We start from the raw sequence: 23852 nt of genomic DNA on the forward strand, positions 1-23852 counted from the left end.
TTTGAGATTCTATATTCTCATTTAAATAGAATTCAACCACCTCAACAACACTCATATATTTGTTTATTTTTCTATAAACTCATAAATTCTAAAGTTTTTTATGATATTTAATATAAAAACTCTTATTTTTTCTTTCAAATAATCTTCTGTAATGCTAATGAAATAAAAAAATGTAGTTTAAATAGATTTATATGAATTAATTGATGACTTTCCATCCCTCCATTAACATCTATATCTAAATTCATTCAAATTCATCATTCTGTGGTTGGAGACTTCACAATCACGGAAGGGTCTAACCTTAATAATCATTAATATGCATAAAGTGTATGATAATATTTAAAATAACTTTCATATATCAATAATTTGATCATCTAACTTTATCAATTTTAAATTTTAATTTCCCAACCTTTCCATATAAATAGCACTTTGGACTTTCAACTAATTTGAAATAAAAAGGGCTAATTAAACAATTCATATATTTGAATGAATGAATATATAAGTTAATTAATAATGAAATTTTTTCTTTTTAAATAAATGAATATATTACCTAATAGTGATTATTTTATTTTTAAATATATGAATGAATTAGTAATTGAATAAATAAATGGATGAATAAGTAAATAAATGATCCTTTATACATTTTCTCTTTTTACACGGATGGACAAGTCAATGAATACTTGAATTATATTTTTTAAATGTACGAGTGAGTGAATGATTATTTTTTTTGAATACACCCATGCATGCACAAATAAATAAAAGAATATGTCAAAAATACATTTTCCTGTGTCAAATGCATATATGCATTTATTTACCATTTAATTAAAAAACAATAGGTTTAAATTATACTTTATTATTTACAAATTTTGGACTTTTTGGGCTAGATAAATTAGTGTTATACAGTTAGTTTTGCTGAAGAGAGCCTTTATATTTTCCTATATTATTATTATTATTCATTTTCTAACATTGCATAAATTGAAAATTGTATGTAATAATAGTAATTGTACACATAGATAATGACATAAAATAAGAAATCATTTTTTGTCACTATTTTCAAAAATGCTGTTCCAACCTTTGGACAAGCAAGAACATTTTTCTTCCCTCTTTTGAAAATCAACTTACCAAATAATGCGTCACGCGCTTTAACCAACCCAGATCAATTTAATGATAAAGTTTTCATCTTTTTCTTATTCTTAACCCATTTCATTCATAAACTTCGCACAATCTCTTTCTCAAAACCCATTTTTTTTTCACTTTTTTCTTTGTGAATTGTGGTGTTTTTCATCAATGTCTATGTCTATGTACAAAAAGGTTTCATTTTGTGTTGTTTTTTGGTTATGTTATGGAATATTAGGAATGGGTTCTTCAAGTGAGAGTAGTAACAGTTCAAGAGAACTTGATCAGACTCCAACTTGGGCTGTGGCTTGTGTTTGCACTGTTTTCATCTTGATTTCCATAACTATGGAGAAGAGTCTTCACAAAGTTGGATTGGTATTCATCTTTTTCAAACAAGTTTCTTTTTTTTTTCTTCTTTTTTGTTTTTTGGATTTATTAACACTAAATAACTGCTTGTGCGTTTTCACTATGAAGTTTAACTGTTTCTTCTATAGAGGTTATTAATCCTTGTCTCAAATTCAGTGATGAAAAAAACTTAAGGGTTGTTTTGATCCCCTATTTTTTGTTTCCATTTACTTTAATTTTGTCTCCGAGTCTATGAGCAATAATGCGGATACGAGTATCTGATACAATACGTATATCTATATCTGATATGTAGATATGCATATTCTTGAATAGACATATAAAATCATGAAACAAAATAAGCATATAGTTGTTGTTCTTAAGAGAACATACTTCATACTAAATACAAACTGAAAATCATATTGGGATAAAAAATCATTGCTTATTACCTAGAAACAGGAATAATATCGATCTCGTTTAATCGGCTTCTCTATGCAATGCACATGTTCTGTCTTTTCTCTTTCTACAATTCCTTGTTAGATTGAATGTTATGTGTGTTTTCTACCTAACTGATTATGTGTTATGCTTTTTTTCGTTCTCTTAAAATACTCTTGTATGGTAGTTTCACTAGTTTGTGTGTCAGGAGAGAGTATCGGATTTATAATTTATCTATTTTAAAAAAAGATAATTTTGATAAGTTATTAGAGAGTGTTGGTAGACGGATATGTGAAAGATATTGAAGTATCCGTGCTTCATAGCTCAGAGTAGTTGAAGCTTGAGACTCGGAGCAACGGTAGGATTGCTACTCGTTCATCAAGAGGTGAAGGGTTCAAATAGTGTAAAAAGCCTCTCCGCTCTTTGCTTGCGGGTAAAGCTACATATATCTACCATCCTCAGATCTCACTACGTGTGAGTCATGCCGCATTTTTACTTGAGGACTGTGTTCTGTGTAATATAATGTGCATTGTCTGTTCTGAATTTGCAATTTAGTTTATTTATTTTGATTGCTGAGGAGATTTTATTGCTGCTGTTCTCTCCTTTTTAGACCCTTTTCATTTTTGTTTGTTTTTAAATTCCGACTTTATGATTTTCTTATGTACTCTCTTATTCCTGATTAAACTTTCTCAGTGGCTCCAACAAAGGCAGAAGAAGGCACTGCTTGAAGCTCTTGAAAAAGTGAAAGCTGGTGAGAATTTACCAAAGGAATTAGTTGTTATGAAATTGTGATGTTTATGGATTTTGTCTCTGTCTTGGATTTATATCGATTAATTAGTTATTTCTGACACTTTTTATTGTTAAACTTGTTTTTCCAGAGCTGATGATTCTAGGCTTCATTTCACTGCTTCTGACTTTCGGACAAAGCTACATTGTTAGAATATGCATTGGGGCCAACATTGCAGAGAAACTGTTACCTTGTCCATATAATTCGGAAGGTATCGGAAATGAATCAAGTAGCAAAGATGAACATCGTAGGAAACTCCTCTCTTATGAACACAGATATTTATCAGAAGATACTACCTCTTACCATTGCAAGGAGGTAACTAATTCAAGTCTCCATGCATGGTTTTTTATTTTTGAATGAAACCTATGCTGTCTTTTTTCCCTAACATAGATAGTATGTTCTTTTTCTTTATGTTATTTGTTTAATGTATCCCTTAATGGTTGATGCATTTCAGATAAACCTGTGAGGAAATAAAATTGCATCCTTATCATCGGCTATTGCACACCTGCAGTGTTTTACACAGTTGTTGTTATTGTGATTGTGGTCATTGCAGTGTGGATTATTTTGTGATATTTTTTTTTAATTTGATGTGGTCCAATGCCGCCTGATGCTGCCTAAATGCAGTCCATGCGGCTGCGCTGCGTCCCAATGCGGCTGCATCATTGTGATTCGGTATCACACTGCAATTGTGGTGTGATGTGGTTGTGGCGGTCACTGCTACCACAATATTGCGGTCACATCATATGATGTGGTCCGCAATTTGAATCACTGCACACCTGCAATAAGTGCAACCCCATTATGTGTGATGCGGTTTTGGCCTTACGGAAAAAACTTAAAGGAAATAAAGTTGCCTTTAGCAATAGCTTTTGGCCTAGTATAAGCACTTGATCCAACAATTATGTTAAAAATGCCAAACTATTTCTGTTGGCAGAATATGTAAACCTTCTTTTGCTTTTTTGCAATTTTTCGCTCCTATAAACAAGCCTTATCGCATTGTTGTTGGTTGTAGGGACATGTGCCACTTCTATCTGCCAATGGATTGCACCAGTTACACATTCTCATATTCTTCTTAGCAATTTTTCATGTTCTTTACAGTGCTGTCACAATGCTTCTTGGGAGATTAAAGGTCTGCTTTCTTCTTTTTTGTTTTTCGGTTGAATAATTGGTTACTTTTTGTTCATATCTGTGCATTTTAAGGACTTACATACCTTATCACTTTTGCTTGCTTTCGAGGCATGATGTTGTTGTCTTGAAGATTTGTATATTCATGGTCACTAGGCTAGGTAATATGTTAATTTCAAACACAGATGATGAAACTAGGAGTTATCTAGGGAGAGTAGTTGTATAAAGCCCCACCCTTGCAAGCGAAGAAACCGTGTTCAGGATTTGAACGTATGATCTCCATGTCACAAGGCAAGCAACCATACCGTTGGCCGTTGTGCCGAGGCTCACCTTGTAGGTATGCTGGAAACACTGCATGTGACAATATAGTCATAATATTAATTAAGCCATGACCAAAGGTACATTCACTTCACCATGGAGAAGCTGAAAGAAAATTTTGACTGAGCATTTGCTCCACCGGAGACGCCATATCAAAGAAATGGCATCTAGTTGGTAATGAATTTGTATCCGAGGATTTAAGTCTTGAAATTGGCCACTTGCTGTAATGCTGATCAAGGATAGAGAATATAACTTACCTGACCATTTGCTCCACGGATCTGGTTATGGTTATGATTATATCATTGTGTGATATAATCAAGAGTTGATAAATTAGCAATATGATCAAAACTTTCTTTTCCACAGATACGTGGATGGAAAGCATGGGAGGAGGAGACTTCATCTCATGGGTTTGAGTTCGCCACCGGTATGGTATCATTATGTATTTAAGTGTGTTTTCTTCTGAGTGTAAAACAATACAGGTTCCACAGTTTGACTAATAGGTTTGCTAATTTTACATTGAAATTGCTGCTAAATGCGATCTCATGGCTTTATTCGGTGTTTATTTGTGCAGACCCTTCAAGATTCCGGCTTACTCATGAAACATCATTTGTGAGAGCTCATGCCACTTTTTGGACAAGATATTCAATCTTCTTCTATGTTGTAAGATACTAAAATCCATTTTATTATACCCATTTTGCACAACGGTAAGGTTGTTGCTTAGTAATCATTAGGTCGCGGGTTCAAATCTTGGAAACGTACTCTCCGCTTGCGGGGGTAAGCCCGCGTACATCTACCCTCCCAGACTCCACTAAGTGGGAGCCTCGTTCACTGGGCTGCCCTTTTTTATTGATCAAATGGTTGTTCTTTTATTACATCATTTTCTCATGTTCTATTTTAAAGTGGCACTGTATCTTCTCTTCCATTTTGCCGATTTCAGGGCTGCTTCTTTAGACAGTTCTATAGGTCTGTGCGTAAGGCTGACTACCAGACTTTGCGCAATGGATTTATCGCTGTGAGTCCTGCTCCGCAAGAAACGTTCTTTTAACTTTATATGTCGAATTCACCTTCCTTTTTTGACAGTACATTATCGTAGGTCCACCTGGCTCCGGGAAGTAAATTTAACTTCCAAAAGTATATCAAAAGATCCTTGGAGGATGACTTCAAGATAGTTGTAGGAGTCAGGTAAATATTCTTCTACACAATGTGTTTGAAGCATTATGTTATGCTTGGTTTTCCTACTATAATTTGTTCGAGTGCACTATGTTGTTGACAGTCCTGTCCTCTGGGCATCGGTCGTTGTTTTCCTGCTCTTAAACGTTAACGGTAAGCATCCATTTTCTTTGTTGGACTCCTATGGAATTTGAAATGTTAAAGGTTGAATATTCAATTAAAGATTGACGGTTGATTAATTCTATATAATTTTCAGGTTGGCATGCTATGATTTGGGCGTCCTTAATTCCTGTTGTTGTAAGTATTCTGTTCTCTGTATGAAATTTGCGGATTTGTTGAGATCGACAATGAGCAAATGTAAATTGGTTGTAGATAATTTTGGTTGTTGGAACAATACTTCAAGCCACATTGGCAAATATGGCTATTGAAATCACAGAAAGGCATGCAGTTGTTCAAGGGATACCTCTTGTTCAAGGCTCCGATAAATATTTTTGGTTCGGTCGTCCGCAGTTAGTTCTTCATCTTATTCACTTTGCCTTGTTCCAGGTAATCAATGGGTTTTACTTTGAACATAATCTAGAATAAATGGAACTGAGCTCACAAATTATAATTCATTTCATATGGTTTAACATATTTTCATAGATATACTTAGTAAACAAATGTATAAAGTTTCCTAACTAACCTTTATAGTTTCTAGTAGTGATAAATTTTCTTTGAGAATCTTTTAGTTCGATTTATTAAGCTTATGAGTTAACTGATTTTATTTTACTTGCAGAATGCATTCCAAATAACATATTTCTTGTGGATATGGGTAAACAGAACTTGAACCTTCTTACTCCTTAATCTTCAATAATGCATTTTTTGGTGTCCTTCTAATATTATGGCAAATGGGTGAATAATGAGTACTTTTCTTTATTTGCAGTATTCTTTTGGGCTGAAAAACTGTTTCCATGCAGATTATGAGCTTGCAATAATAAAAGTAGCATTAGGGTAAGTGTTAGATCTAATATTCTCTTCTGCAGTTATTGCCTTGGCATGTCTAAATATGTATTTCATGCTTCAAATTCACTGGTGCCTTTATACGAGGAATCAGTGATCTGATGCGGCCGCAATATTGTGGTTACGGTGACCGCCACAACTGCATCACACAGCAATTATGGTGTGACACCGTATCACAATGACTGCAATCGCAGTAACCACAACCATTACTGCAATCATGACCGCAATTTAAAACACTGAGTAATGCATAGTTGGTTGAGGTTATCTCCGGTGTTGAAAATATTAAAATAATAGAAAGCATTAGTATGATTGGATTATCTGACAATATCATAGCCTAATCTCGTGAATTTTTGTGGTGGTGTTTTTGAAGGTTCGTGGTCCTATGCCTTTGCAGCTACATCACTCTTCCATTGTATGCTCTAGTAACTCAGGTACTGCTTGGTTTTGTTCCTGATTTTCTATGCTTTCATAAGTAGTGTACTAAATTTGGTTGAAGATCAATTTTATCGGAAAAGAACATATAAAAGGGTAGAGTAAACACTTGCAGATGGGATCAAGAATGAAAAAATCGATATTCGATGAACAAACAGCCAAAGCGATAAAGAAATGGCACATGGCTGCGAAAATGAAGCACGGACTAAAGCTAGGAAAGTCCAGCGTGCGAACCGCAGATGGAAGCACGACGGTTGGTTCTACAATACACTCGTCTGGACCCACACTACACCGTTACAAAACTACTGGTCACTCAACTCGCACCTTGTCAAGCTATCACGATCAAGATGATTACCATTCCGATATCGAAATGTCTCCCGTCTCACGAACATCAAGGTTATATGTGAGAATGGATGATGGTGAGCAAGAAGCCGAAGAAAATGAACACCTCCATGTAGGCGAAACCAACCATGGAGATGATGGCTTGACAAATGTCAAGCCTGCTCCCTTATGATAAGTTATTAGTTATGAGTTTTGTAGTTAGTCAAACTATAGATATATATATATATACATATATTATTCTTCTCATTCAGTGAATTATTAATTCAACAAAACAGTTTCAAAGTTATTTTCAGTTTCTTTATTCTCTATACTCATCAATCCTATTATGGTATCAAAGCTCAGAGAAAAATGCCAATATTTGAATCTCACCAGCTTCAACCATTCCATCTTAGTGAAACTTGATGAGAAGATCTTTCTCATTCATATACAGGAAATTGAAGCAGCCATCAAATTTTCTGCTTGCTTCATGTGGTATTCCACTGATATCATTTTCGCCAAAAGAAGAAGAATTTCGGCATTTCGATCAAGCATTTCTGGACTAGGAACTGGAGGACCGGCTTCTTCTTCGGCAACTTCTCCTTTCTTTGATGTTATCTTCATTATGTGAAATTGTTTTGTTCCAATTTACACTCAGCCTATTTTTCTAAGAGGGTCAACCTCGACGTAATGGTGAGGTTGATTGCCTTGTAGCTTGAAGGAAGTCGTGAGTTCAAATCCTAGAAATAGCTATTCACTTACGAGAGTAAAACTTCGTACATCTATCCTTCTACTTTCTGATACCTAACAATAGACTTATTGTTCCATGGATCAAAGTTTCATACTACATAATCTATCCATAAAACTAGCAAATACATATTTGGGAATTATCTAACATGCCACAATATATAAACAATGAAAATACACAACAACTCCCACATAACTACACCTAAAATACGGGTACACATATGCTGTCTCACCCCATGTGTTATGAGTATGTGATTGGTCAAAAAAAATATATTTAAGTTAAAATTTAATTATTAAGTATTTTTCTGATCAATCACAAGTTCATGGCACATGGAGTGACACAAACTGTGGGACATCAAATGTGCTCCCCTAAAATACATAACGCTCTTGCATAACTCCTTCTAATGGTAGGTTACTATCATTTGATCTTGATATCTGATTAGTTTCAATAGTACTCCAATTCTTCAAGTGGATCTAATGTTAGAAAAGACAAGTTTGGTAGAAAACTCATTCAATCAAGGATGAATCAATAAAGGATAATGTAATAGAGTGGTTTGTCAAGAGACTTTTCTATGTTTTATTCGCAGGACGACTCCAAATCATTTGGGATTCTATGTTTTATTCGCAGGACGACTCCAAATCATTTGGGAGATCGAAATTGAGTTTGCTTTTTTTAAAGTTGCAGAGCTGGTTTTTCAACCGAAAATTGGGTCATGACATATATCCCAAGCCAATCACATATTGTTACATGAATAAAAGAAATTTTTTAAAAACAAAAGGTATCATTCTAATTGGCTCGATATAAGAAATGAGACAACATTAAGAATATGTGATTCATATCTTAAAAAATTATGGTGGCACATTACACTTCAAAAATAATCTAATTAATAGACATTTTCATTTATAGATCCTATAGATTGGAGAGCTTATAAACAACTGTAATGTACTTATTAGAAACAAAAACTGACAGAGAAAACAAGAAAAAACTGAAACCAGTTTGTGTGCCATTGAAATATTTTGTGAGATTGAATTTGTTCTTAGTGTTCATCATATTTTATTTTCATAGCATCTCAATTTCAACAAGACAATTAATTTTAATTACCAACAATGTTGAATTGGTAAAGTTTACTCTTCATTTTGTTCTCAATCATAATCTTGCATGAACATTAGGGGACATATTTTGGAATAGAACCGTTTTTATATTTTTTTTATAATACCAAAGGTATTCTCATTTTTTTAGGTAAGGAACTAATCCATTTCGGGTTTGTGGTTGCCCCTCCTAACAATTATTGCTCTCTGGAATTGAATTCCCTACCTTGAAATTTAATAAAGCTTTATATCACTATACCAATATCACATTGATATAACTTGATTAAATGTTAATGAATTTAGAGGTTAACCGGTTTGTAAAGAGCATTTACAACTTGCAAAGGAATATGGTTATGAAATAACTTAGTAAATACATTTGGGGAGACATATGTTATGTGAAAGAGTATAATATTTATGTATCGTCAGTGTAAAGATATAAATACAATTAATATATTATCTACTATTTATTTGTATTATTATTTTGGAAGAATCAATAATGATTAAAAATGAATGGTAGATAATGAACTAACAATGTATAAAACTCTCACATTGTCAGTATACATATTTTTCTCATAATGAAGAATGTAATATCAATGGACTGTCGGTGTAAAGATTTATATAAAGTTAATATATCTATCATTCTTTTGTATTACTTTTTGAAAAGTTAACAATGATTAAAAATGAATTATATATTACTTTATACACAATTAATATATCATCCACCACCAATTTATTTGGTTAAATATCTTCTCACAACATTTGACCATCATCATAATTGTGGTCATGTTAAGTTAATTAGTGTAGAAAAATATGACCGAAATAATTGTAATTTCAAACACCACTAAAACCATATATAGTAGATTTAAAAACTTGATTTGTGATATAAAAATATGTAATTAGTTATCACCTCGTAGCTTAATTGGTATAATTTCTATTCCCTCCTCATCAACAACTTTAACTCAATTAGTGGCACACATGTGGTGTACTTACCCTTCACAAAGAACTAGAAGCATCCTACGTAGGATAAGTTTGAAATTTGACTACCACTTTTTTATGGACTAACAGACTAATGATATATTCTTTTATAAATCATACATAATAAGAAAAGTAACACGAGTAGAATAATATGATATTTTATATAACACTCTAGCCTTGAAGGGGAGCCTACAATATTTTATTCCCATAAAGATGAGCCTTTTGCGACTCCAACCCATGATCTTAAGGACAAAGGGACATTGCTTAACTTGTGCGCGAGGTCATGAGTTAGAGTCACAGTAGAGAATAAAATACTACAAGAATATTTAAACTTGTGAGTGATACACTCAGTTTATTTATAGGCTCAATGATCGTATGTCACAATTATAGCGTTACATTTTACAAGTACATATGTCAGTTTTTTATGATACATGATAATATATGATTAGTAGCAGAGAAAATATAGGTACGCATTGAATTGAACAAAGTATCATGTGTTTATGGCATGTTATGATAAGTCAAGTGACCAAGAAAAGGTATAGGAAAAGTAGCAACAAAAGTAGGCAAAGTAGAAGTGTTGATGTGCCCCCAACGTTGAAAACTGAATGAAAAAAAGTAAAATAATATTAGATACTATAAAGGGACTAAAAGGGAGGTTTCCCACATGTATCTTCGTACTGGAAACAATCTTGTCTCAGCTGGAAACATCCATATGTATGTGAGGGTAATTCTCCCAGCGGGTATTTTTTACATCCACAAGACTCAAATCCAAGACCTTACTTAAGGGGAATCAAACATGTACCACTTGAACCAACGCTCGTTGATTTAAGGGAGTGACTTTGACTATAAATAATGTTATATTTGGGAAATTTTAAACATTTATAATTTATCACCATAAAGTTTGTTATATAATAACTACATTACATATCATTTACATATATTATTTTTATCACAAATTTAATAATAATTAATATATAAATGATAAATGATATATCGTCACACTAAAAAAACTCTCCATTACAAAGACTATTTTCTCATTTTGAAGTAAAAGTACTTTAGAATAATGTACCCATCAGCTATAGTTTTTCAAGTCTCAACTTTCATCTTTGGTGATGAAATTGTTCACATTAAAGGTAGGTAACCTAGGAAGATATTTAGTGGGTGGGACCAAACAACTCATATCATATACTTAAAAAATAAAGTTTAGAATAAATTATTTTTATCTATTTGTAGGCATCAAATATGCAAAACTCTTATAGTCCTCACATTTAGAAAAATCTTGTATATGGTAATGAGAATAAGAGGACCATTACCATTCACCTTTCAGCCAAAAGGCATCTCTAACTTTATTATCAACTTTTTTTTAAACCATAAAATAAATATATGCATTTATTCATTACCTTTATATTCCACTTTTGTCTTGTCTTACCTATTAACCTTTATTTTAATTTTTTTGGACCCATCTTTTGGGTATATTTATTTTTGGTGAAAATATTTTTAATGAAGAGTGTTGAGGATCTAGAGTTAGTGGAAATCAAAGCTTGTTGTGGAAGGTTATTGGGTATTCAACTAGTGATGGTTAACATTGAGCACCAAAATATGCAAATTTGGGATTCTTATTGACTAGAATGACTAATTTAATTTTCTTATTCAATGATTGAATCGGTACAAATGTTACTAGTATAAGTGATTTTTGTAAGAGAATAAAATATCTCTTAGTATAAAGAGATAAATTATCTTTTTCGACCTCAAAAATCTTAACATGTATCCTATTTGATCGTTTTCTATCAAAATATTTCTAAAATTAAACAATACACATGTCACTTTTTTTTTGTCAGGATACTTTATTCTCCTTTTGTAATTAATATAAGGTTGTAGTTTCTATAAGAATGATATCTTAAACAATTAGATAACTAGATGATATATAAATATTATTTGGAAATAGTTGGAAATCTAATATTTTGACTAACAAGTAAAGATTCAACTTCTAGATATTGTCTTCAATTTTCCAAGTTTAAAACCTAACATCATCTTTTAAACTTTACTTCATCATTCCAAGCATTTTCTTCTAGCTTCAAGAACAAGTTAATTGTGTGGTTTTATGAAAATGTCTACTACTTGATTTTCTTATTAATTGCAACACTCCATCATAATTATTTTTATCTCTTGTCAAGAACAAATATAGTGATGTTTGATTCAATTTGTTTGTCCCATTTATGAAAAACTTATTTCTTAGTCGGAGTATCTATTGGTTTGGTGTTAGAAAATATTTTAAGGCTTCATCTCGTTGGTGTTGCAACTTAGTTAATATTCTATGCATCCAAACTACTTTGATTAGCACCAATGAATGTTGGTTCAAGTGATACATGTTTGATTTCCCTTAAACAAGGTCTTAGGTTTGAGTCTCGTGGTTGAAAAAATACATGCTGGAAAAGTTAGCCCCACATACATGTGGATGTTCCCGGCTCGGAGAAGATTGCCTCCAGTGCGAGGATACATGTGATAAACAAAAAAACTACTTGACTAGTAACTAATAAGACATTGGTCTGGTAGTGTAAGGTCTCCTAGATCCTCAAGATGATTAAAAGATTAAATGTTCGATTCCTGATAACAATACTTGTTGGTAGGAACCATCACGAACCCTAAAAGAAATTAACTCATTGTTAAAGTAAATAATATCATTGGTAGTACAAAAAAACTATTTAATAGCACAATAGGGTGTCATCATGTAATTATGTATTATGTCTCTTTTGTTGACATATTTACCTCACTATTTGGATTGTACTTTTTTGTACACGCTTTTTCTTTCTAGAAATTTTGTTAACTTTCATATGTCAATCTTCTCAATTAAATGAATTATGGAGTTCCATCAAATGTTTTTATATGGTGAAATTTGATACTACTAACTCTCTTAAAGTAGGAACAAAACAAATTTAAATAAATGATCAATCATATAATATTTGTGTATAAATATTTACCCATGTATAAATATTGCACTCAAAATTTAATCCATTGGTATGTTATCATAAGAACTAACATGAGACATTGATCTTGGTAGTTTATACTATTCCTGAATTCCCAAATATCATAATATGATAAAAGTCAGAGATTGACATTGTGGGTGAGTAATCATGGTGAAAAACATTACTTACTCATTTGGTAAGAATCCTTAGTCATATAAAAAATTAGAGTAAATTATATTTACATCTCTTAAGTTTTAGTGAAATTATACAAATTATTCATCTCTTTTTTGTATATATACAAACCATCATATTTATATTCATACATTCCACTAATTACTATTACGTAAGAAATAAGTGTGATATTTTAAACAAAAAAAGATGATGAACGTAATTAAGATAAACAAAATATGATATATTATGGAAAAAAATAAAAATAGTATAAGAATCTATGTCTCTTCATTATTTTTGGTTCATAAAATGCATCAAAAATTCTAACAACATATTGTTTAAATCACTATTATATACTATTTTATAATGAATGCATATTCAATTTGAACTCATCAAATTTATATACTATATTTTGTTTAACTTAATTACATTTATTATTTAAAATATTACATGGGTAAATTTTTGTTTAAGTATGTATATAAGTTAGTGAGTTTGTGTAAATGTTGAAAATAAATAAATAATTTGTATAATTTAACTCCTATTTAATTTACTCAAAAAGTTAAAATAAGAACTGAAAAAGTAGAAAGTAAAGAAAAAAATTGTACTAAGTAAAATGCAAAATATATCTTCTTTCAAGGCAAGAAACCACTATTACAGTTCGCATTAGAAGCGGCACCGCCATCACCGCCGCCTACGAATTTCAACTCTGTTTCACGACCAACCACCGCCGGCAACTGACCGCACTTCTGGCACCTCGCCGGAGGAAGCAGGGCACGACATGACGGACATGAAGAGTGAGAACCAAGCCATGTATCGATACACGCCACGTGAAACCCATGGCCGCAGTTCGGCACCACCCGGACCTCATCGCCGGCGGAAAACTCCGACAAACAAATCGCGCACTCCGTCGTGGGTACCCATTTGTTGCCGTTGTTTCCGCCGGCGTCGCCGTCGAGATAGGTGAACTTGGGAAGTGAATTGAGGACCTTCTTCTTGAGGCCTTTGTTTGCTAAGGTCTGTGTCGGAGAGTTACCGGCGACGGTGGGGACTGAGCTACGGCGGAGCCATGCGCAGCGGGCAACGGCGATGAGACCCACGACGCAGATGAGGGCGCATAGAAGGGCGGCGAGGATTACGACATAGTCTGATTCGGTGGATGGTGTTTCCGGCGACGGTGGCGCGGTGGCGTTGTTAATGGATTGGAGGATTCTAAGAGTGCGAGTCATTATGGAAAGGAAGAAAGTGTTTTTGATAATACTCGAGAGAGAGAGAGAAGAGAAAAAGACTAGAGTGTGTGTTTTTGTTTTGGAAAGAAATAATTGTGCTATGTATTTATAGTTCATGAAAAGGTTTTATTTTTTATAGGATGTGGAAGAGAACTTGACTCAACAAGAGTTTGGTTTAGATTTATAAATTAAATATGTAAAATCATATATTCTTCGTGTAAAAGATTTATATATAGTTCATATATTATTTATCATTTATTTATATTATTTTTATTAAAAAGTTAATAATTATTAAAAATGATTAGCAGATAATACATTTATAGTGCATAAAACTCATACAGTATTATTATAAAACTTTTCTCATAAATTAATAGATTAAGGTGTATTTTTTATGGGAAAATCATATTTTGATTATTAACTTAATCTTTTCTCATAAATTAATAGGTTAAGTAATGTTGTAAATACCATTACGCACCGGCCGATTCAACCGGAAAACCGGTGAACCGGACTCCTAACTGATATAGTACAGGTATTGAACTGGTCAAACCGGTCAAAACCGATAAATCGGCCGGTATTTTACTAAACCAGCCAGTTTATACACATATTTTTTTTTTAAAAAAACTTAAAAACTTAAATACCCATTACAAGGTGACCTATCTTTCCAACCCTTCTTCAATACTTCAAGGCACATGTTTCCAAGGCATATATAGATTACACTTTTTGGTTTCTAACATTCGTGTGTAATCTCAGTGACATTTGTGTAATCTTGGAGTAGTGTCTGAAAATAGGATTTGGTGGAAAAATATAATATCGATATGAGACAACTTTGACTCCTTGATGTTAAATATTAAAACTCCAAATTTATTTGTTTTGTAGAGTGAGTTGTGAACTTGTGTCATTTATTTATATTTTGCGGTTGTTAAGTGATACTTTTGGATTAATATATGTTTTGTAATTTAGACTTTGAATTTGTTAAAGACTTAAAGTTGTTTGTTTATGTGAATTTTGAGTAGATTATAAATATGAATTATAAATTTGAGTATCTACCTATTTGAAATTTTTTTGTTATAGGTTTTTTTATATATAAATATAAGTAGGTATGTCCGGCATGCGGTTTAATTACTGAACCACCAGTTAAACCACTGTATCACTATACCAGTACCGGTTTGATAAACAGTACGGTTTTAACAACATTGAGGTTAAGGTGTATTTTTTTATGGAAAATCATATTTTGATTATTAACTTAATCTTTTCTCATAAATTAATAGATTAAGGTGTATTTTTATGGGAAAATCATATTTTGATTATTAACTTAATTGATTATCTTACAGCAAATTATAGTGACATATTTGAGTTTCAGCAAAATTATAGAGGTCCTCATCTTTTTTTTTTGCACATACATAGATCATCCTTCTTTATATACATATATTACCTTCAGATAAGAATAAGTATAACATTTTAAATAAAAATGGGTGATAAATATAATTAAGTTAAACAAAATATAATATATTATAAAGATAAATTCAAATAGTATAAAAGTTAATATATCTTCATTATTTTTGGTTCGTTGTAAAATGCATCAATAATTCTAAGAAAATGTTGTTTAAATCATTCTTATATTATTTTGTAACGAACAAAAAATAATGAAGAGACGTTGATTTTTATACTCTTTACGCTTGTTATTACGATATATCATATTTTGTTTAATTTAATTACATTCATCACCCTTTTTGTTTAAATGATTATATTTATATCTCATCAGAGGAGTAGTTAGTGTAATATATTTAGATTATGAGTGGTTGTGTAATTACAAAAAAAAAGTGTGATAATTTATGTAATTTTATTAAAACTCAGTAGTATAGATATAATCTTCTCTTTATCTTATTTTGATTTACTAAATTTTATTATATTCTCAAAATTATTCCTCAAAGTTAATGGTGGTAACATTAGTTTTTCATTAACACTATTACAAAATTTCATTATAAAATAATAATAATTTCTCTCTTCTCTCCCTTGTGCTTTATATCTACATAAATAAAATTGAATCTAAAAAATGTGTTTTCACCAATGAGAAGAAGAGAAATAGGGATTTTTGGTGATGGGGTTGTTTAGATTATTAATGGGAAATAGTGTGAATGTGGTAGTGAAGGTGAGAGTCATGTTGCATACTGGAAACTGGTGGCATGTTAATGCTTCTTCATATCTTAATACAAAAGATGATGTGATTAAGACACAAAATTATATTTTTTTGTGTGCTATCTTCTTCTCTCCTTATCAGTTCAAAAACCATTCACTTTAATCCGTGAGATATTAAGTATTAAATATACATATTTGATGTTTACTTTTGCTAGTTTCATTATGATTATATTATGCATACATATATTTTTGTTGTTTTTGTTGTTATGTTTTTATCTGTTTGCACATGCCTTATTTGATATGATGCTCATCTTTATTGCATGATCAAACAATTACACAACTTGGATGGATCAGCTTGGATGAAGCAGCATGGAGTTCTGCATTAGTACATCAGATTCACAAACATCTTGGTGCATATGCATTAGATTCGCCCATCTTGGTGCATCAGCTTTGTGCACATCAGACTTGCATACTTGGTGCTTCTATGCATCAACTTTTGTTATGTTTTGATTATTGGTTTTACTAGTAGAGCCTCAATTAGTCTTGACTTATTTTCAGCACATGCTAAATGTGGTGGTTAGTTAAGAGTTTATTAGTTAGTTGGATTGCTTGTTTTACAAGCAATCTCAAGCTATATATTCCTAAGGGCATCTCTTGTAAAATTAAGACAATCAATACAATCATCTATCAATACACTTCTTCTTTTCTATTCTTCTATGCACATCAAGATGAATTCCATTATTAAGAATCATACTAGTCTTTATTTTTCGGATTCACATCTGTTCCGTTGTTTTGTACCACTCCATATGCTAGAAGATATGATTGGCCAGAAAAATATTTAACAATTGCAATTTTAACTTCATAATTTTTTTTAAATTAATCAGAGGTAATGATACATGGAGTAGTACAAAAAGCAGGACATCAGATGTGCTCCCATTTTTCAATGGTAAACAAAATTTTAAACTTAAACCCAATTTGAATTGTTATGAAAATCAATTCGTGTTGGTTGGTTCAACCGGTAAACCGATGAATGAGTCTTAATATTGGTACAGTACAATAATTATACCAGTCATACAACTATATTAGCCAAAATTGATCAAAACCGGTCATACCGGTCAATTTCGTTTAAATTTATATTACCAAAATGTTGATCATTGCGCAACGTTGGCCACAAGCAATCAAATAAAGGCATAAAATAAATAGAAGAGAAGAAACAATAGAATTTGTTAACGGGGTTCAGTCAGTTGTGCCTACATCCCCGGGAGCGCTAAGCGGCTACCAATATATTATTAGAGAATAATGATTACAAACCTAGCACACTCATAGGCCCACCTGCCCATTGGATGTTTCTATTAGGTGTTTATATCTGATGCACATTATAACAAGGGACCTTAGTCTAATATATAACATTGATAGTATACTCTATTCTAATTCTAGGCAATGTGAGACTTCATGTAATAACATATTTCAAACATCCTCAACGTGTTTAAATTTATATATTTTTAATGAAACTGACTTATTTTTACCAAAATGTTGGTATGAATGATTAAACATACAATTACTACATTTTGTATACTTCTAAAACATCGTCTACCATCAAGTGATACATTTTTGTTTTAACAAATATTATAAATCAAAGTTGTTATTCTCTTCTTTATTATTTTTTAACATTAACATTAACATTAGTATAAAATTTATATATTTAACTTTATCGGTATGCGATTTAATCAATGAATCACTGGTTGAATCACAATACCACTATATTAATACTCTGGCTAATTTGATAACTGATACGATATTAATAACACTCAATTTCTTCACCCCCTAAATCTTCATACCTTTCTCTATGGCCACTCTTCAAACGTTTTTGTTGATTTTGAGTCCATTACCACGAATTCTATGAGATCTATCTCAGTTGTTGTTATATTATACACACCAATGATAATGAAACAAAAATAATAATAACAATAAATTCTTAAAATTTTAAATGAACATAATATATTTTTATTAATACGAGAATAACAAAAGAGACATAATTTAAGACATGATATATTCCTACTGCTCCAACCCTGTTGCTTCACTTACTCACTCAACCATTTTAATTCTGTTTCTCAGACAAATAAATAAAAGGTTCTCTTTTTCTTATTTTTATTTAATGAATTTTTCTTCCTCATAACACACTCTTTCTAATCCACGATGTTACTCTCTTCAAATTTGGAAACTCTGTCGTTGTATATGAAAATAATAAAATAATGGGTTGTTGTTTGTTTGATGTCATCTTTTGTTTTTTATATTTTAATTTTAATTTTTGTATTTCAATAGTGACACTGAATTGATTGCATGCAAATGGAGGGCCATATAGTTGAGAATCCTAGGATATAACCAAAGAGTTGTTCCAAAAGAAAGCGACATTAATTAAATTTTTACTAATTCCTTTCGAATGCGTGATACTTCTCTTTTAATAACTATTACTTCCAATGATTAAATCTTTGACTTTTTAATCTATATGAGAATCCAATGAAATATTATGCCACTAGAATAGAACTCTTCAACATACAATTTTATAAGTTATTATCTTTTGCCACCAATAATAAACAGCTACCTCCTTAAAAAGGTAAATTAAGAAAATATTTAATGAGTTGATTATTTCTTATCGATTAATGATATAAAATAATTGGTATAAAAGTTTTCTATTCATTTTCTAGTGAGAAAATTGTCTTTGTCGGATGATGTGGCATGGGTATATGCACAATTATGACAATTGCACTTGTCGTTATAAAGTAATATGAAATATTTAAATTCAAATATAGATAAACCAGGAAAATAATCAAACAATTAAATCTACAACTATTTCATAGCAACAACGTTTTCTTAAACAAGTAAAAATAAGTTGTTAATTTATAATTCTTAAAAAAGGTTTTGAAAAATAATTGGTTGGCTAATTTAAGAGGAGGGAAATATTCAATTAAAAAATAGGCAGGAATGATAAAGGTTACGAGGTTTCAATTTTCACTTAGAGTTATTATTATATTTATAGGCATTCATGATATTAACATTTCCATGAAAATTGCCATTTCACAAAAACTATAACTTAGCACATAACATATAAAGCTATAATCTAGTTATTGTTCATAGATAAAAAAAAGTAATTATATAAAGATTGTGAAGCTATCAAACCACAAAGATTAAATTGATTGAATGCTTAGTATTAGAGTATAGACAACTAGTCAAACTAATTAGTTTATTTTAGGGTTAACTAATAATGTGGTATGGTTTTATTGAGTTAAGATCCTCTCCGTTAACGGAATGACAAATGTATGTGTTTCAAAAAAATAAAAAGAAATGTAATTTTCAATGACACATATATAATATTGATTACATTGAAATTACATATTTATTATTAAAAATTAAGGAAGAAACATATACTTGTCTTCTGTTAATAAAGATGATATTTATTATGTTGCCTCAACCATTACTAAACAGAAATTCGCCAATTAAGTGGAAGTGTTCACCTCAACAACAGGAAAAAGCTTTAAGGCCTCACAAATAATTGACTAGGAAGTATTTAGTAAGAGAGTAAAATATTATATATAATCGATCTATTATCTGCTTGTATTATTTTTATTTAAAAGACAATGACATTATATAAAACTCATATGTTATTAGTACATACATTTTTTCTATCACTTCAAACAATGACTAGTTATGATGCTTATAACTCTAGTCTCCCCGACATAAAATCAACGATATAGAGAAAAGATACATAACATATTCTCCCATCCCCGGTTCTAAAGTACACGTTACAACCAGACATGGACATATCAACCATCAACTTGGGATTGGCGATATAAGCATGATTCAAACATTCTCAGGATTCGATCGGACAACTTGACAGTCCCGAAAGACATACCATCCACTAGAAAGAAAAGACAAAATAGTAAAAAGACCACATCTGACACCTTACTGCTACGCCCCTACGTAGGATTGCCACATTGTCTAAACAATGTACACCTCTGCCACCCACCGCATGCTACGTACACCCTACTGTACTTTCCAGCAGCAGATAAAATAGACTTACGGTGCAGTGACATAGACTAAAACAAGCATAAGTCAACTATCCACATGATACGGACCCGTGAAAGTTGTCTAACACGGGAAAATTAACTTTCGTCTGTCTGAAGCAGACCCGTCAAGTCATTTGGTCGGTTAGGTCAACAATATTTACAAGGGAATATTCTCCTCACATCTCCACTATAAATATGAGATTCCCCCCTAAAGGAAATTTACTTATTTACTTATTAACTCTTTCATACTTATAACATGTCTCTTAATATTATTCTCTCATATACTGACTTGATCGTTGAAGAATATTTCCAGATACATCCCTCAATGCATTCAAGCATTCATTAGCAATACTAGAAAATTTCTCACCATTTTTCATATATAAGGACCTCACATTCTTAAGACTAAAAAACACATATATAGCTAATCAATCATAATGCCATAACCTACAAAATAAGCGTCATTATATATTATTTTTTTACTTTTCTTTTTTCTTCACTATTAATTCTGTAAATGTAATAGTTGTGAGATAATAAACTTGTCCTATGTTTTCTTTATGAAATAACCAGAGTAGTCAGGCTCACATGTATACTAACTTTTTAATAATCGTAATTAATTAGTTGTTATTAAACAGTTGATGAATTGGTGCTCCATTTTATCGATCGGAATTGCTTATTTTTTCTTTCTATTATTAATGGTGGCTATTTATATATAACACAAATTTGATACATTTCCTATTTTCTCCCTGAAGCTATATAATTATTATTTGTTAAAATAAACTTATTTTATATATTGTTGAAAATTGGATTTAGTGGGAAAAACTTATATTATATTATACTAGCATGTTGACAAATATTATCATGTTCATCGACTCATTGTTTGTGAATGAGTATACAATCTTTCTTTATATGTACCAATAAGAAGCATGTGTAAATTTTTTTTTTGTATGTATCTTATACCGGAGACAATTCTGTCTGAGCTAAAAACATTCACAGGTATGTGAGGCTAACTCTCCTAGCAGATATTTTTTACATCCATAAGATTCGAACTCGAGATCTTACTTAAGAAAAATTAAACATGTACCACTTGAACCAACATTCGTTGATAGCATGTGGAACATATTAAGAGAACAGCCCTATCTCATTGAATTATAGTATAAATCATTCACGTTTACTTATACTCAAATAGGGTGTTAGATTGTATAGTATTACCATTTAATTATGAGTTTAAAATCTATGCACTGATAGTGTATAGTTTTTATACTATGAGCATATCATCCATCATTGATTTGTTTTACTTTTGTTTGATAGTTAATGATGATTAACAAATCAATGGTTGATAATTTGCTGACGGTATAAAAAATTCTTACTGTCAATGTATAGATATTAAATCCTACTTAAGTTGATGAAATAATTTGAAAATGTGTGTAACATGTAAAATTGTGTAACGTGTGCATTAGAAAACATAAATTAATGATAACTGATTACCATGAATTGATAATGGATCCCAAGTCTTAAATTAGAGATTACAATTAATTATCACATTCTAATAGTTAGCTATTAGTGACAAATTTTCTAAATGCCAAAAAGTAAAAATACACTTGATTTATTTCCAACTCACTATTGACCTAATATTAACAGGTTATAATTGTGTGCATTTTTTTTTTAAAATTGAATGTGGAGACAGATAAAATTGGAATATGAGAATCAAGTATGCTAAATCATTCAAATGCTTCTCAGTGATGTTTTGATTTTATAAGTAGTGTATATGTAAGTTACTTTCACTTGAACCATAGTTATTTAATACTTAATTATTTAATATTATTATTTGACACGTAAATCATGAAAAATATTACATGAATAAATCATGAAAATTATTATATAAATATCTATAACGTTGAACACATGTTTTTCTTTTGATCCTACTTAGGTATCCCTCGCTCTTTTCGGTAATGAATTAATCTTTTTTGGGTGTGTAGTTATCGCTCCCAACAAGTGTCACTCTCAGGAATTGAACTCTTGACCTTTTGGTCATCCTGAGGATCAGTGAGACCTTATACCACTGTCGCTACCCCACCTTCGTGGGCACGACGGAAATAATGCAAATAAATATAATGGAGTCGTCATCGATGTTTTTATAGGGAAAACATGAAACACGAATTTAAAAAAATGATTGATCTACTGACAGATAAAAATTAAGTTTGGGAGTCGGTTACGGACGAGGAATGTATTAGGCACATCATACCGCTCATTATAAAAACCGTACTTAGATCAATCATGTGAATATTATTTGAAAATATTAGTTTTACCCTCACATTACTACACAAATAGAAAGACAAAAAAATTATTTTTTGTGCCTGACAGGAAAATACATGTTCCTACGTATCTATAGATGCAATAGAGAAATCAATATTACATAGTTCTTTTAGAAAAAAATTGAAAAATTGATTGGTTGTTATATTTTTATTTTTAAAATAACGAGATAAGATAACACAACAGACCCATACATGGGTCTCATAGTACACTACCCTCATGTCTTTATTAAGTTATTTTGAAAAATATCAAATCGAGATAACGCGATATGACACGAGTCCCAATGTTCAATATCTCTCTTTGATTTTATTAAATTATTTATAAAAAAATATCAAGTTAAGATAATGCGATAGGACACGAGTCCTATAATGCACTATCTTTCTTTGATTTAATTGAATTATTTTTGAAAATGTCAAATTGAGATAACGTGACCGGGCACGAGTCTCATAGTGCACCATTTTCCTTGGTTTTATTAAATGATTTTAAAAAATATCAAGTTAAGATAACGTGAAAGGGCACTAGTCTCATAGTGCACTATTTCTTGTTGATTTAATTAGATTAATATTTTGAAAATGTCAAGTTGAGATAACGCGACAGTACATGAGTCCCATAGTGCGTTATCTTCATTGATTTTATTAAATTATTTTTGAAAATGTCAAGTTGAGATAACGCGACAGGCACGAGTTACATATTGCATGATGTAATTAAATTATTTTAAAAAATGTCAAGTTGAGATAACGCGACAGTGCACGAGTCTTATAATGCAATACTTCTCCTTGACTTAATTATATTATTTTTGAAAATGTGAAGTTGAGATAACGCGACATGGCATAAGTCTCATAATACACCACTTCTCCTTGATTTAATTAAACTATTTTTAAAAATGTCAACTTGAGATAACGCGGTTAAATTATTTTTTATTTCATATATATATACACACATTATTGAATAAACAGATAACAACAAAAACAGAATAAAAAATTAATAAAATAAACATACAAAATAAAAAAAATAGAGAAATAAAAACAAACAGAACTAAAAAGAAAATAAAAACTAAACATAAATAAGTAAATAAAAAGGGGAAATTAAATTTAGGATTTAAAGTTAAGGTTTGAATTTGATAAGAGATTTTAGGATA

General features: G+C 31.0%; 2 protein-coding genes across 2 annotated transcripts; one reads left to right on the forward strand and one right to left on the reverse strand.

The window, feature by feature from the left end:
- Positions 1067–7232, forward strand: LOC109350197 (MLO-like protein 10). Its single transcript, XM_019591366.1, has 15 exons — positions 1067–1488; positions 2584–2641; positions 2769–2992; positions 3687–3803; positions 4481–4541; positions 4689–4777; positions 5055–5129; positions 5211–5299; positions 5391–5440; positions 5544–5584; positions 5660–5833; positions 6063–6098; positions 6210–6277; positions 6657–6717; positions 6834–7232. The coding sequence occupies exons 1-15, from the start codon at positions 1285–1287 to the stop codon at positions 7230–7232; spliced, it is 1746 nt and encodes a 581-aa protein (XP_019446911.1). The 5' UTR covers positions 1067–1284.
- Positions 13566–14264, reverse strand: LOC109350199 (RING-H2 finger protein ATL8-like). Its single transcript, XM_019591368.1, has one exon. The coding sequence runs from the start codon at positions 14202–14204 to the stop codon at positions 13611–13613; it is 594 nt and encodes a 197-aa protein (XP_019446913.1). The 5' UTR covers positions 14205–14264; the 3' UTR covers positions 13566–13610.

This window comes from Lupinus angustifolius, chromosome LG06 (assembly GCF_001865875.1).
Source record: "Lupinus angustifolius cultivar Tanjil chromosome LG06, LupAngTanjil_v1.0, whole genome shotgun sequence".
In the NCBI taxonomy this organism is placed as follows: domain Eukaryota; kingdom Viridiplantae; phylum Streptophyta; class Magnoliopsida; order Fabales; family Fabaceae; genus Lupinus; species Lupinus angustifolius.